Raw genomic sequence first — 15,055 nt, 5'->3', positions numbered from 1 at the left:
CCGGTACTGCTGGTTAAATTTCCAATACGCGTCATTACGTATTTTTTCACAGAAAAGTACATTTTTTCACTCGAAAAAATCCGCCGAATGTAAGACCCGGTTAATTAATGGTTAATTAACCCATAAATGAGAATTTATTCTAGAAAGCCAAAAATGTTATTTTTATGGCTAAATGTGATAGAGGAAATTGAGACGAGAATTTCGGTACCAATTTTATAGAAATCGGACCAAGATTGGACCGAACGGGCCAAACCGGACCAACCGGACCCAAAGTGGGCCCTTGGCCCAACATAACTAAACCAAAACCCTAGTTTTCAGCACTCTCTCTCCTCACACAACACCAAAACACGCTGAAAATTGAGATGGAAGGGGGAAGAACACTCTCTCAACTTCCTTCTCTCACTTGATCTTCAAACCACCATAACTTTTGATCTAGAGCTCCGATTGCCGCTCCGTTTGCGGCCACGCGTTCACCGCGGAGAGCTCTACAAAACCCATACAATCAATCTTGAGGTAATCCACGTTTTACTGTTTGAAATTCCAGCCCTTGATTTCGAGTTTCATGAGCAAAAATGTTGAGATTTTGGGTTCTTTGATGTTATAGGACCCAACTCTCTTGAAGGAGAAGGTTAATCTTGTCTCCTTGGACCTTGGGTGTGGTAAGATTCTCAACCCTAGTATAATTTGTTGTTCTATGATGTTTGGGTATTGAGATGTTGTGTATGGGTATGATGATTGTGGCTTAGGTTGTGTATATGTGAATATTGGAGCTTGATTGGTGATTTTGGAAAGCTTGGAAGAGGGTTTTGTGTGATAAAATCTGTTCTTGGAGGTGTTGATACCTTGAGAGCTTGTGGACAAGTGGTTTGGAAGTGCTCCGGTTGAGCTTGGGGAATCGGCTAAGGTATGGTTTTGGTTTCCCGTATCTAATATGTAATGTGGTAGGAAATACTTAGGCTAGAGGCCCTAAGATAGGCATTGAATTGTTGGTGTTGTTGAATGGTTGAAATATATGATGTGTTCATATATGTGATTATGAATATTGATGCCTTGATTGTGTGAAATATGAGAAATGCATGTTGTGATACATGCTTGATGGATGATTGAGGTTGAATTGATGGGTGGTACCATGTTGATGGTGAGTATGATGTTGATTATGTATAATGATGGTTAATTGGAAATGGTATTATTGGAAATTGGGATGAGGAAGGATGTATGACATGATATTGTGTTGTCCTTTAGCCATTTGATTGAGAAGTGTTAAAATGGTTGGATGTGGTTTTGGAAACCTTGGTAAAGTGTCAATGTGTGAGTTGAGGATGGCTTGTTGTTGATTTTGGTACATTTTGAATGATTTCAAAGAGAAGGGTTGAAATTGGCATGTTTGATTGATTTTGAAAAGAGTTGAAAGTGGCTTGTTTTGAAAATGGCACCTTGTGGTTTTATATGAAAACATGGTTTTTGGGCATACTTTGACGGGACATAACTTGGACTACGGATCTCTGATTTGTGCCAAATCTGTTTAGAAATGAAATTGGATCCGGGATGTCCATGCCGTTCGAAGAACGGGTGAAAAACGGTTTAAAATGAGGAAGTTATGTCCGTCGGAAGATTGGGGTTTGAATCTGTAAATTCTGCAGCTTTTAACTTAGAAAATTTTTAGCAGAATGACCCCTCGCGCGTAGGCGCACTTGGTGCGTACGCGCCGTTCTTCGAGAAAGCGCCATCCACGCGTGCGCGTACGCGTGGACCTGTTTTCATCCCAAAGTTGATTTTTGAGTTTTAAAAGCCAAATTTCATACTTCTAAGCCTCCGATCTCACCACTTATGTCTTAAATCATTATGATATGCCTAGCATGAGAAAAAGGGCTAGTGAATGTGGTAACTTGCGAGTGAAGCAAGGGAAAAATGAATGATCATTGAGGATCAAAGATGATTATGTGAGATGCGGAGAATGGCGGTGGAAGTGCTTGTTGTGCCATGGGCCGAAGGGCCGTAATTGTTAATGAATTGGCTGGTTATGGATTTAACCGTGAGCCGGATGGCTAGATTATTGCCGTGTTACGGCGGAGCCATGTTTATGGCCAAGTATAAATGCATATATGATGTTGATTGAATTGTGAAGGTTTGCACTTCCACCATTGGAGATGAGGGTTTCCCTGGGTAGTAGCAATGGCTAGCCACCATGTGCTCCAGGTTGAGACTCGAAGCTCTTTTGACCCTATGTCATAAGTGTGGCCGGGCACTGTGAAAGGCCCGGATGAGCTCGCCCCCATAAATATTCACCAGTGATGGTGATGGATAAATATTCACCAGTGAGGGTGATGGATATGGATCATGATTATGATCAAGTTTATGATGAGTATAACTCGAGTTGGGGATGCACGACAGAGGGACAGTCCAATGGCTAGCTACCAGGACTTGTCGGGTTGGCTCTATAACCGACAGATGATATCATCAGCCACTAGGGACAGGCATGCATCATAAGCATACTACATGAATTGTTTGAGATTGCCTATTTGACTGCATATTACTTGCTAATTGCCTAAATGCCTTATTTGTTCCTATTTGTAAATCTCTTGTCTGATATAACTGTGTTTGCTATATTATACTCCTGCTGGTTGTTGGGAGGTCTGAAGGAAGTAGAAAGGGAAGTATTAGTTAGACTGAAGGATCTTTAGTTAGTTGCCGCTTACGGTTTAGCTTGTTTATAAGCTTTGATATTTTCTGGAGGAAGTTCTAGGATTGCCTTCGGCTTTCCTCTATTATTATGTATTATATATGTGGAAGCTGTTACCGTACTGGGGACCTCTGGTTCTCACCCATGCGGATTTTGTGGTTTTCAGATGCAGGACGCGAGGCTTCTCGTTGAGGCATGCTGGGGACTTCTGGATTAGCGAAGATTCTTGTTCTCGGGACTCTATCTTGATTTATATATCTTGTTTAGATACTTTTATCTCCATTAAATAATACAAACTGTGATGACTCCTTCTAGAGGGGATTTTGGAGATTAGGTTTTCGGTATTTGTGTCCCTTTGGGTTTTCCTTGGGGTTTTCCTTATTTTATTATATGTATATATTGCTATGCTCGAACCGGTTACCTTCGCAGCCGGATTTTGAGTCTTGATATTCCTGTTTTTGATACTCTTTATATATATGATCTTGCGTTAGCTTATCCTTTGCTCGTTGTGTTAGTGATCGGAGTGTTGCGCTTTCAAGTTGCGGTTTTTGTTTACCCCTTTTTTCTACAAGGCTTCTAGTTATAATCAATCATTCATACTACTATACGTACTAAATTTTTATTTTAGAGGTCGTAATACCTTGCCATCTCTGAATTATGACTTAAGCATAAGTCTCTGTATGGTAGGGTGTTACATTATGGTATCAGAGCAGTTCGTTCCTGTAGAGCCTGAGGAATGGACTGACTATGCTTCTGTGCATTCTCTGTATGTGTGTTATGTGCTGTTAGTATATCTACTTGATATAGTTGGCATAAACGTTCATGAGCATGCATTTGGGACTTTAAAGTACTAAACTTCCGATATTGAGACTGATCAACTTAATATCGATTGTTTGGTGTGTATAGGAACCAGATGGCGCCTCGTGGACGCGGTAGAGGCCGTGGGAGAGGTCGTACTAATGCTCGTGCGCCGGAGACTAACCCTAATGACCCGGTGAACTTTATGACTGCGTTGGAGAATATGGCTGCTGCTATGCAAGCCACTGCTGAGGCTCTTGGTCAACAGATGAACAACCATGGTAATGACGGAGGTGGAGTTCAGGGCCCGATGACACTGGCGAACTTTTTGAAGGTTAATCCACCTAAGTTCAAGGGAACTACTAGCCCGACTGAGGCCGATACATGGTTTCAGGCTATAGAGCGAGCACTGCAAGCACAAGTGGTACCTGAAGGACAGCGTGTCGAGTTCGCTACCTATATGCTCACAGGTGAAGCGTCGCATTGGTGGCAAGGTATCCGTCGTCTTCTGCAGCAGGGTGATGATTATATCACCTGGGATGTCTTCCAAGAGGAGTTCTATAAGAAGTACTTTCCGACTTCTGCTAGGACGGCCAAGGAGCTTGAATTGTTGCAGCTGAAGCAGGGTACTATGTCCGTATCTGAGTATACTGACAAGTTTGAGGAGCTGTTCAGATTCTCTCGTATGTGTCAAGGGACTCCGGTGGAATATGAGGAATGGAAGTGTGTTAAGTACGAGGGAGGACTCCGGAGTGATATTTTCGGTTCGGTGGGGCCAATGGAGATTAGGACTTTCTCCGAATTGGTGAACAAGTGTAGGGTTGCTGAAGAGTGTGTGAAGAGGGCAGCCGCTGAGAAAGGAAGTCACAAAGGATCATTTCCACAGAACCGAGGGAAGAGCTTTGCACCTAGAGGTCTGTCTTTCAAGAGGGGAGGTTCTTTTAGGAGGCCCAACAACAACTACTCCCAAGGGAAAAGGTTTGGGAAGCAGCCTCAGAATGATCAAGCTTGTACTAGGTGTGGGAGTCACCATCCGGGAGTACCATGCAAGGCCGGATGGGGTTTGTGCTACAATTGTGGAAAGGCGGGGCATAAAGCCGCAAGTTGTCCAGAGAAGCAAAAGCAAGGTGCTGGGAAAGCACAACAGACTGGTCGGGTGTTCACCACCTCAGCTGTGGGTGCAGAAGGATCTGAGACACTCATTCGAGGTAACTGTGAAATGGCTGGTCAAACCTTAAATGCTTTATTTGATTCGGGAGCATCGCATTCATTTATTGCATTTGAGAAAGCCCATGAGTTAGGATTGAAGATCGTAACCTTAGGTTATGACCTAAAGGTACATAATGCTACCCATGAAGCCATGGTAACTAGGCTAGGATGCCCGAAAGTTTCGTTCAGGTTCAAGCAGCGTGATTTTGTCCATAATTTAATCTGCTTACCGATGATCGGTCTTGATCTTATCTTGGGATTGGACTGGTTATCTGAGAACCATGTCCTACTTGATTGTTCTACAAAGTCAGTGTACTTTATGCCGGAAGATACAGAAGGGCCGGTCGTGGTGAATAATTATTACTTGAATTCGATGATGGTGAACTGTTTTGGAATCGAATGTCAGGGTATCCTGTTGTTAACCGCTGGTGTTTCGGGTGATGATCAAAAGTTGGATCAGATTCTGGTAGTGTGTGAGTTTCCGGAAGTGTTTCCCGATGATATTGAGGAATTTCCACCTAACCGAGAGGTCGAGTTTGCTATTGAGTTGGTGCCTGGGGCGGGACCAATCTCAAGTGCTCCTTATAGGATGTCACCGTTAGAGATGGCCGAGCTAAAGTCTCAGTTAGAGGAATTGTTGGGTAAGAACTTTATCCGACCAAGTGTTTCCCCGTGGGGTGCTCCAGTATTACTGGTAAAGAAGAAAGATGGAAGTATGCGGCTCTGTGTGGATTACAGGCAGCTGAACAAGGTCACCATAAAGAATAAATACCCATTGCCGAGGATTGATGATCTCATGGATCAATTACAAGGAGCTGGGGTTTTCTCCAAGATCGATTTGCGATCCGGTTATCACCAGATAAGGGTGAGGGGTGAGGATATCCCTAAGACTGCTTTCAGGACTCGTTATGGTCATTACGAGTATACTGTAATGTCTTTTGGGTTGATGAACGCTCCTGCAGTGTTTATGGATTACATGAATAGAGTGTTCCATCCGTTTCTGGATAAATTCGTTGTTGTCTTCATTGACGACATACTAATTTACTCCAAGACCGAAGAAGAGCATGCGGAACACTTGCGGACCGTGTTGCAAATTTTAAAGGAGAAGAAACTCTATGCGAAATTGTCTAAGTGTGAGTTTTGGAAGGATGAGGTAAAGTTTTTGGGTCACGTGGTGAGTAAGAGGGGAATAGCCGTAGATCCAACTAAGGTGGAGGCTGTGATGGAATGGAAGCAACCAACCACAGTAACTGAGATAAGGAGTTTTCTGGGTTTAGCTGGCTATTACCGAAGGTTCATCAAAGGCTTTTCGCAATTAGCTTTGCCGTTGACAAAGTTAACTCGCAAAGACACTCTGTTTGTTTGGACTCCTGAGTGCGAGGAGAGCTTTCAGGCATTGAAGAAAAAGTTGACCACTGCACCTGTGTTAGTGTTACCTGAGCCGAACGAGCCTTTTGAGGTGTACTGTGATGCATCGTTGAAGGGTCTAGGGTGCGTGCTGATGCAGCATCATAATGTGGTGGCGTATGCCTCACGACAGTTGAGACCTCATGAAGTTAGTTACCCTACGCACGATCTGGAACTCGCTGCGGTCGTATTGCCTTGAAGGTGTGGAGGCATTATCTCTATGGGGTTAAGTTCCAAGTCTTTTCCGATCACAAGAGTTTGAAATACCTCTTTGATCAGAAAGAGCTTAATATGAGGCAAAGGAGGTGGATGGAATTATTGAAGGACTACGACTTTGAGTTGAATTACCATCCGGGAAAAGCGAATATAGTGGCGGATGCGTTAAGTCGGAAGTCGTTATATGCGTCTTGGATGATGCTTCAAGAGGAGAAGTTGCTCAAGGGATTCGAGAGTCTAAAAATTGGTGCTCGAGAAGTATCTGGAAACTTGTGTTTGAGCCGATTAGAAATCTCAAGTGACTTTAAGTCCGAACTCCTAAAGGCTCATGAAAATGATGAAGCATTATGGAAGGTGTTACCGGCTATCGAGCAAGGAAAACAGTGGAGAGTGTCGGAAGAAAAAGATGGGTTATGGAGATTCAAGGGTAGGATCATTGTGCCGGATGTTGGTACTTTGAGACAAGATATCTTAAGGGAGGCACACAAAAGTGGATTCTCCATTCACCCGGGAAGTACTAAGATGTACCATGATTTAAAGGTGATGTTTTGGTGGCCGGGTATGAAGAATGATGTGGCGGAATATGTTTCAAAGTGCTTAACTTGTCAAAAGGTAAAGATTGAACATCAAAGACCTTCCGGGATGTTGCAACCTTTAGAGGTTCCGCAATGGAAGTGGGAAAGTATTGCAATGGACTTTGTGTCGGGATTGCCAAGGACTAGGACTGGTTTTGATGCTATCTGGGTGATTGTGGACCGACTGACGAAGTCAGCTCACTTTTTGCCCATTCGGATGAGTTACACCCTTGAGGAGCTAGCTCGGTTATACATAAAGGAGATTGTGAGACTCCATGGTGTACCTGCTACTATAATCTCTGATAGAGATCCTCGTTTCACTTCGAGGTTCTGGGGTGCATTTCAGAAAGCTTTTGGAACCCGATTAAGCTTGAGTACAGCTTACCATCCTCAAACAGATGGTCAATCTGAGAGGACGATCCAAACACTAGAGGATATGTTGAGAGCTTGTGTTTTGGACCAACCGACGAGTTGGGATCGGTATATGCCGTTAGTGGAGTTTGCATACAATAATAGTTACCATGCGAGCATCGGAATGGCTCCGTATGAGGCATTGTATGGGAGGAAATGTCAATCTCCACTATGTTGGTATGAAGCTGGAGAGAAAGGCTTGTTGGGGCCAGAAATGATAGCTGAAACCACTGAACAAGTCAAGAAAATCCGAGACAGGATGCTTACGGCGCAGAGTCGCCAAAAGAGTTACGCCGATCAGAGGCGGAAGCCCTTGGAATTTGAGGAAGGAGATCATGTTTTCCTGAAGGTTACTCCGACCACAGGAGTAGGTAGAGCGATTAAAGCAAAGAAGTTGAATCCTCGATACATTGGTCCATTTCAGATCCTGGAGAGGATTGGGCCGGTGGCGTATCGGGTGGCTCTACCACCTCATCTTTCGAACCTGCACGATGTGTTTCACGTGTCACAGCTTCGGAAGTACACTCCTGATGCTAGCCATGTGTTAGAACCTGAATCAGTTCAGTTAAGAGAAGATTTGACGCTTCCAGTGGCTCCAGTTAGAATTGACGATACTAGTATCAAACGATTGCGTGGAAAAGAGGTTTCATTAGTCAAAGTGGCTTGGAGTCGAGGCGGTGTTGAAGAACACACTTGGGAACTTGAGTCAGAGATACGAACGGATTATCCGCACTTATTCTCAGGTAATTGAATTTGAATTTTGTGGGCAAAATTCCCAATTAGGTGGGTAGAATGTAAGACCCGGTTAATTAATGGTTAATTAACCCATAAATGAGAATTTATTCTAGAAAGCCAAAAATGTTATTTTTATGGCTAAATGTGATAGAGGAAATTGAGACGAGAATTTCGGTACCAATTTTATAGAAATCGGACCAAGATTGGACCGAACGGGCCAAACCGGACCAACCGGACCCAAAGTGGGCCCTTGGCCCAACATAACTAAACCAAAACCCTAGTTTTCAGCACTCTCTCTCCTCACACAACACCAAAACACGCTGAAAATTGAGATGGAAGGGGGAAGAACACTCTCTCAACTTCCTTCTCTCACTTGATCTTCAAACCACCATAACTTTTGATCTAGAGCTCCGATTGCCGCTCCGTTTGCGGCCACGCGTTCACCGCGGAGAGCTCTACAAAACCCATACAATCAATCTTGAGGTAATCCACGTTTTACTGTTTGAAATTCCAGCCCTTGATTTCGAGTTTCATGAGCAAAAATGTTGAGATTTTGGGTTCTTTGATGTTATAGGACCCAACTCTCTTGAAGGAGAAGGTTAATCTTGTCTCCTTGGACCTTGGGTGTGGTAAGATTCTCAACCCTAGTATAATTTGTTGTTCTATGATGTTTGGGTATTGAGATGTTGTGTATGGGTATGATGATTGTGGCTTAGGTTGTGTATATGTGAATATTGGAGCTTGATTGGTGATTTTGGAAAGCTTGGAAGAGGGTTTTGTGTGATAAAATCTGTTCTTGGAGGTGTTGATACCTTGAGAGCTTGTGGACAAGTGGTTTGGAAGTGCTCCGGTTGAGCTTGGGGAATCGGCTAAGGTATGGTTTTGGTTTCCCGTATCTAATATGTAATGTGGTAGGAAATACTTAGGCTAGAGGCCCTAAGATAGGCATTGAATTGTTGGTGTTGTTGAATGGTTGAAATATATGATGTGTTCATATATGTGATTATGAATATTGATGCCTTGATTGTGTGAAATATGAGAAATGCATGTTGTGATACATGCTTGATGGATGATTGAGGTTGAATTGATGGGTGGTACCATGTTGATGGTGAGTATGATGTTGATTATGTATAATGATGGTTAATTGGAAATGGTATTATTGGAAATTGGGATGAGGAAGGATGTATGACATGATATTGTGTTGTCCTTTAGCCATTTGATTGAGAAGTGTTAAAATGGTTGGATGTGGTTTTGGAAACCTTGGTAAAGTGTCAATGTGTGAGTTGAGGATGGCTTGTTGTTGATTTTGGTACATTTTGAATGATTTCAAAGAGAAGGGTTGAAATTGGCATGTTTGATTGATTTTGAAAAGAGTTGAAAGTGGCTTGTTTTGAAAATGGCACCTTGTGGTTTTGTATGAAAACATGGTTTTTGGGCATACTTTGACGGGACATAACTTGGACTACGGATCTCTGATTTGTGCCAAATCTGTTTAGAAATGAAATTGGATCCGGGATGTCCATGCCGTTCGAAGAACGGGTGAAAAACGGTTTAAAATGAGGAAGTTATGTCCGTCGGAAGATTGGGGTTTGAATCTGTAAATTCTGCAGCTTTTAACTTAGAAAATTTTTAGCAGAATGACCCCTCGCGCGTAGGCGCACTTGGTGCGTACGCGCCGTTCTTCGAGAAAGCGCCATCCACGCGTGCGCGTACGCGTGGACCTGTTTTCATCCCAAAGTTGATTTTTGAGTTTTAAAAGCCAAATTTCATACTTCTAAGCCTCCGATCTCACCACTTATGTCTTAAATCATTATGATATGCCTAGCATGAGAAAAAGGGCTAGTGAATGTGGTAACTTGCGAGTGAAGCAAGGGAAAAATGAATGATCATTGAGGATCAAAGATGATTATGTGAGATGCGGAGAATGGCGGTGGAAGTGCTTGTTGTGCCATGGGCCGAAGGGCCGTAATTGTTAATGAATTGGCTGGTTATGGATTTAACCGTGAGCCGGATGGCTAGATTATTGCCGTGTTACGGCGGAGCCATGTTTATGGCCAAGTATAAATGCATATATGATGTTGATTGAATTGTGAAGGTTTGCACTTCCACCATTGGAGATGAGGGTTTCCCTGGGTAGTAGCAATGGCTAGCCACCATGTGCTCCAGGTTGAGACTCGAAGCTCTTTTGACCCTATGTCGTAAGTGTGGCCGGGCACTGTGAAAGGCCCGGATGAGCTCGCCCCCATAAATATTCACCAGTGATGGTGATGGATAAATATTCACCAGTGAGGGTGATGGATATGGATCATGATTATGATCAAGTTTATGATGAGTATAACTCGAGTTGGGGATGCACGACAGAGGGACAGTCCAATGGCTAGCTACCAGGACTTGTCGGGTTGGCTCTATAACCGACAGATGATATCATCAGCCACTAGGGACAGGCATGCATCATAAGCATACTACATGAATTGTTTGAGATTGCCTATTTGACTGCATATTACTTGCTAATTGCCTAAATGCCTTATTTGTTCCTATTTGTAAATCTCTTGTCTGATATAACTGTGTTTGCTATATTATACTCCTGCTGGTTGTTGGGAGGTCTGAAGGAAGTAGAAAGGGAAGTATTAGTTAGACTGAAGGATCTTTAGTTAGTTGCCGCTTACGGTTTAGCTTGTTTATAAGCTTTGATATTTTCTGGAGGAAGTTCTAGGATTGCCTTCGGCTTTCCTCTATTATTATGTATTATATATGTGGAAGCTGTTACCGTACTGGGGACCTCTGGTTCTCACCCATGCGGATTTTGTGGTTTTCAGATGCAGGACGCGAGGCTTCTCGTTGAGGCATGCTGGGGACTTCTGGATTAGCGAAGATTCTTGTTCTCGGGACTCTATCTTGATTTATATATCTTGTTTAGATACTTTTATCTCCATTAAATAATACAAACTGTGATGACTCCTTCTAGAGGGGATTTTGGAGATTAGGTTTTCGGTATTTGTGTCCCTTTGGGTTTTCCTTGGGGTTTTCCTTATTTTATTATATGTATATATTGCTATGCTCGAACCGGTTACCTTCGCAGCCGGATTTTGAGTCTTGATATTCCTGTTTTTGATACTCTTTATATATATGATCTTGCGTTAGCTTATCCTTTGCTCGTTGTGTTAGTGATCGGAGTGTTGCGCTTTCAAGTTGCGGTTTTTGTTTACCCCTTTTTTCTACAAGGCTTCTAGTTATAATCAATCATTCATACTACTATACGTACTAAATTTTTATTTTAGAGGTCGTAATACCTTGCCATCTCTGAATTATGACTTAAGCATAAGTCTCTGTATGGTAGGGTGTTACACCGAATCCAAATATCACATTTAGATTTCTAAATTATGATTCTAAAATTTTTCACCCCTAATGGGCCATATTTATTTAATTATTATTTAATTTTCATTTAATCGGTGTTTTACACGAGTACTTTTGAAAGCAACTAAGGTGGAGCTTTTTAAAGTTGGCTTGTACTTTTTAAAATTTAAAAGTCTAATATAATCTCATATATTAACTAATTTTCAAATTTAACGCTTAAATTTATGTTTTTCATAATCTTTTTTAAAATTTTAAAAATTATTTTACTAAACGTAATTATTGCTACTTGTATTTATTAAAAATTATTTTTAATTTAATTTACTAAACATAAATACTACACTTTTTAAAAAATTATCTTTTAAAAGCTAATTTTTATAAGCTACTTTTAAAAAAAAAAGTTTTACCAAAGTAAATCATAATCTCATTCAAGACAATCTAATTCAAACATTTAAGTTTGATAAACTGGTATTTCTGATAAAAAAAAGTATAGGGGAACAAATTTTTTTATAAATAACGTATATAATAGGTTAAAAAATTAATTTTAATTTAAAATTTAAAATTAAAATTAATTAAATTTATTCATGTTTAATAAATTTTAAATATAGTCTATTATTTATATTGTTTATAATTTTTGTTGTTTATCTAACAGAATTGTTTCTGATATTATATAAGTGGTTTTTCCTCATATTCCTATATAATGACATGCATGCGTTTAATTTAGTTTACTATGTCAATTTTAAAATTGGCCAAATTTTAATTTAAACTTTAAAATTTATTTTTCTTTCATTTTTTTATATTAAAATTAAAGCTGAAATATATAATATGATATGTTAAAATATTCTTTTAATTAATTATTGAAAGATTAAAATATTTTTATTTAATTTTCTAAAAGGACTGGAATATCCTTTTAAATATTCGACAAAATACTTTTTAGAGTTATTTTTAAAAGGATTAAAATATCCTTAATTTTATAAAATTGAATAAGATTGTTTAATTGTATTAGAAATTACAAATTTTAGTTTGAATTTGGAAAACTTAAAATACTGTTATAAAATTATTTGATTGTATTACAAATTAAATTTGAATTTGATTTTACGAAGATCAAAATGCACTTTTTGTTAGTTGCTAAAATATCTAAATAATTTTGGTTTAATTATTCCGTTGGTCTTTATAGTTTTACTAAATTTATAATTAGGTCTTTATATTCTTTTTCTTTCAACTAAATTTTTATGGTATTTTTAATTTTATAATTAGGTCTTTTCTAATATAAAAAGGGTTAGAGTCAATTGAATATTTTTTTTGTAAATTAAATGTATCTACAACTAAGAACTTAATTAGATTTTTTATCACATATTTTTTGACAAAAATATTCCGTTAATTTTAATGTTTTTGACATAAAAAATACTTAATTACAAAATAAAAAATATTCTAAGGATTAAACTAAAAATTATAGAAACCTAATTAAAAATTTAATAAAACTATAAAAAACAGAATAATTAAACCAATAACTTTTTTAGGTTGAATTTAAAAAAGGCTATAAAAAAACATATTTTTATCAATAATTTTAAAAGACTAAATTATCTTTATAAGATAAACTAAAATTATTTTACTGTATTAGATAATAAAATGTTATTTTAAAATACAAAAAAACATATTTAGTTCAATTTAATGGACTGAAATACCTTATTAGCAATATTTTTGAAAAGGCAAAATAAAATATCGTTATTGGATTGATTAAGATTTGTTTGATTGTATTAGAAATTAAAAGTCTTAATTTAATTTTAAGATGGTCAAAATACTCATTTGGATAGTTTGTAAAAGACTAAAGAACCTTTTAACTTTAAATTTTAAAAAAACTAAAATACTTTTATAGGATTAATCTTAAGAGGTTATTTTAGTCTTTCTAAAATGAAATTCAAATTTTAAATTTCTTAAACAATAAAAAAAATATTCCTAAAATAATATTTTTAATCTTTTTGAAATTAAATTTAATTTCTAATTTTTAATACAATAGAAAATTTAATTAATTCTACTGGTATTTAGTCATTTTAACATTAATGTCAAAATACTATTTTAGTCTCTTGAAATAAACTAAAAGTCAGAGATTAAATTTTCTTGTTCATAATAGTGATCTAATTAGATTTCTCTAATGTTCTGTGAGACTTCTTGAATACAATTAATTTTTTTTGTGCCAATTCTCAATCCTGTTAATCTCTTTTTTCTCACCTTCAAAGTTAGTGCAACATATCACCATGGAGAAGGAAGGAGACTCTGACCGAGGTGCCAATCAAGAGAGTGACGAAGAACCAGAGAATGTGGTTGTTTAGGAGGAAGAGGATGTGAGATAAGAAATTAATGCGTGTGTAAATATCCTTATCGAAAGAGTTTTTACTGATAATACTTTCTCAATAGGAATTATGGAGAATGCATTAAGTGCCATCTAGGGTAGGCCGAATGGGTTTCGGGTTGTTGCACGTGAAAAGAATCAATTTCAGTTCTTTTTTGAAAAAGAACCGAATGTGATTCGTATTGAACAGTGAGCTCCTTGGCTAGTCAAGGACTATGTGCTACATGTAAGAAGATGAAAGAAGGAGGATCGAAAGGGGGAGAACATTATAGAAATCTTTTTGACTTGGACTACCTATAAGAAGATGAAAGAAGGAGGATTAGGAGGAGAAGAACATTATTATAGAAATCTTTTTGACCTGGATTCAATTTTGGGATCTTTCTGAGAGTTTTAAAATGCTAAAGACTGAAAAAAAGATAGGCAGTAGCATTAGAAAGATGATTGATGTCGGAATATTTGAAGTTAGGGAAAAAGAATCCAGAATAATCAAGGCGAAAATTGAGGTTAATGTTGGGAAACGAATCAAAGACAATGTTAATTTGATAGGGCCGAATCAGAAAAATGTTGAGGTGGGGCTGAGATACAAATGCATTGGTAATGTATGCATCTACTGTACTCAATTGGGGGTATGTTTTTCAGTTTTGTCCTGGTTTCATTGTAGATTTTGCCACAAAAGATATACAGTTAGACAAACTTGGTGACTGGATAAAAGCAGACCAGGTTGGAAGGAGGGGTCAATGTTAATCATGAAGTAAGATCTAAAAACCCAGAGATAGTAGGAACGACAATAGAACAGCCACTGAAAAAATCAATGCCAAGATGGCTCCTGAATAGCTTCTCTAATTTGTCTATGAAAGAGAGTAAGGAGGGTTAGGGGAGTTTTGATCAGTCTACAAAGGTTCATGAAGGTATGGAGGATAGAGGAGGGGAAGACCCAGAAACAAATTTTGCATAGACAATTGTAGATGTCTCTTCGCCAATAAAGTGTGATCCGTTGCAAAAAATTCATTCCAATCACATATACAGCAAACGGAATCCAACTATGAAAAAACTGGTGAGAGGAGAAATAGGAGCAGTTATGGATATTAGTGGAACAAAGCGAAGAAATAATGAAAAAAATGTTGAAAACCAAAAGAGAGTATGTTTGATGGAAGATCAAGTCAAAAATGATTTGGTGGAGGGTGCCAGCCACAAATTGGCACCCCAAGGTCCATGAAAGTCTTCATATTGAATTGTCGGGGTTTTGGAAGATCCCTGACAATCCATAACTTAAAAGGGACGATGTCATCCCACTTTCCCGATGTTGTGTTTCTATGTGAGACT

General features: G+C 38.8%; 1 protein-coding gene across 1 annotated transcript; it reads left to right on the top strand.

Moving 5' to 3' along the window:
- Positions 1-678: 678 nt before the first annotated feature.
- Positions 679-14,476, top strand: LOC148575983 (uncharacterized). Its single transcript, XM_088502641.1, has 4 exons — positions 679-904; positions 3,587-4,704; positions 14,153-14,301; positions 14,372-14,476. The coding sequence occupies exons 2-4, from the start codon at positions 3,594-3,596 to the stop codon at positions 14,474-14,476; spliced, it is 1,365 nt and encodes a 454-aa protein (XP_088358767.1). The 5' UTR covers positions 679-904; positions 3,587-3,593.
- Positions 14,477-15,055: the final 579 nt, after the last annotated feature.

Source organism: Arachis ipaensis, chromosome B1, assembly GCF_059453495.1.
Source record: "Arachis ipaensis isolate K30076 ecotype BB chromosome B1, ASM5945349v1, whole genome shotgun sequence".
NCBI lineage: Eukaryota > Viridiplantae > Streptophyta > Magnoliopsida > Fabales > Fabaceae > Arachis > Arachis ipaensis.
The sequence above is the reverse complement of the archived record's forward strand: the minus strand, read 5'-3'. Positions and strand labels throughout refer to the sequence as shown.

What these genes read in the sequence shown, in the direction of transcription:
- LOC148575983 (XM_088502641.1), top strand. Translation starts at nt 3,594, where the DNA reads ATGGCGCCTCGTGGACGCGGTAGAGGCCGTGGGAGAGGTCGTACTAAT. An exon ending in AGGTAACTGTGAAATGGCTG is followed by an intron (nt 4,705 to 14,152) that starts GTCAAACCTTAA and finishes AAAAAAAGATAG; the next exon opens with GCAGTAGCATTAGAAAGATG. An exon ending in CGAATCAGAAAAATGTTGAG is followed by an intron (nt 14,302 to 14,371) that starts GTGGGGCTGAGA and finishes TATGTTTTTCAG; the next exon opens with TTTTGTCCTGGTTTCATTGT.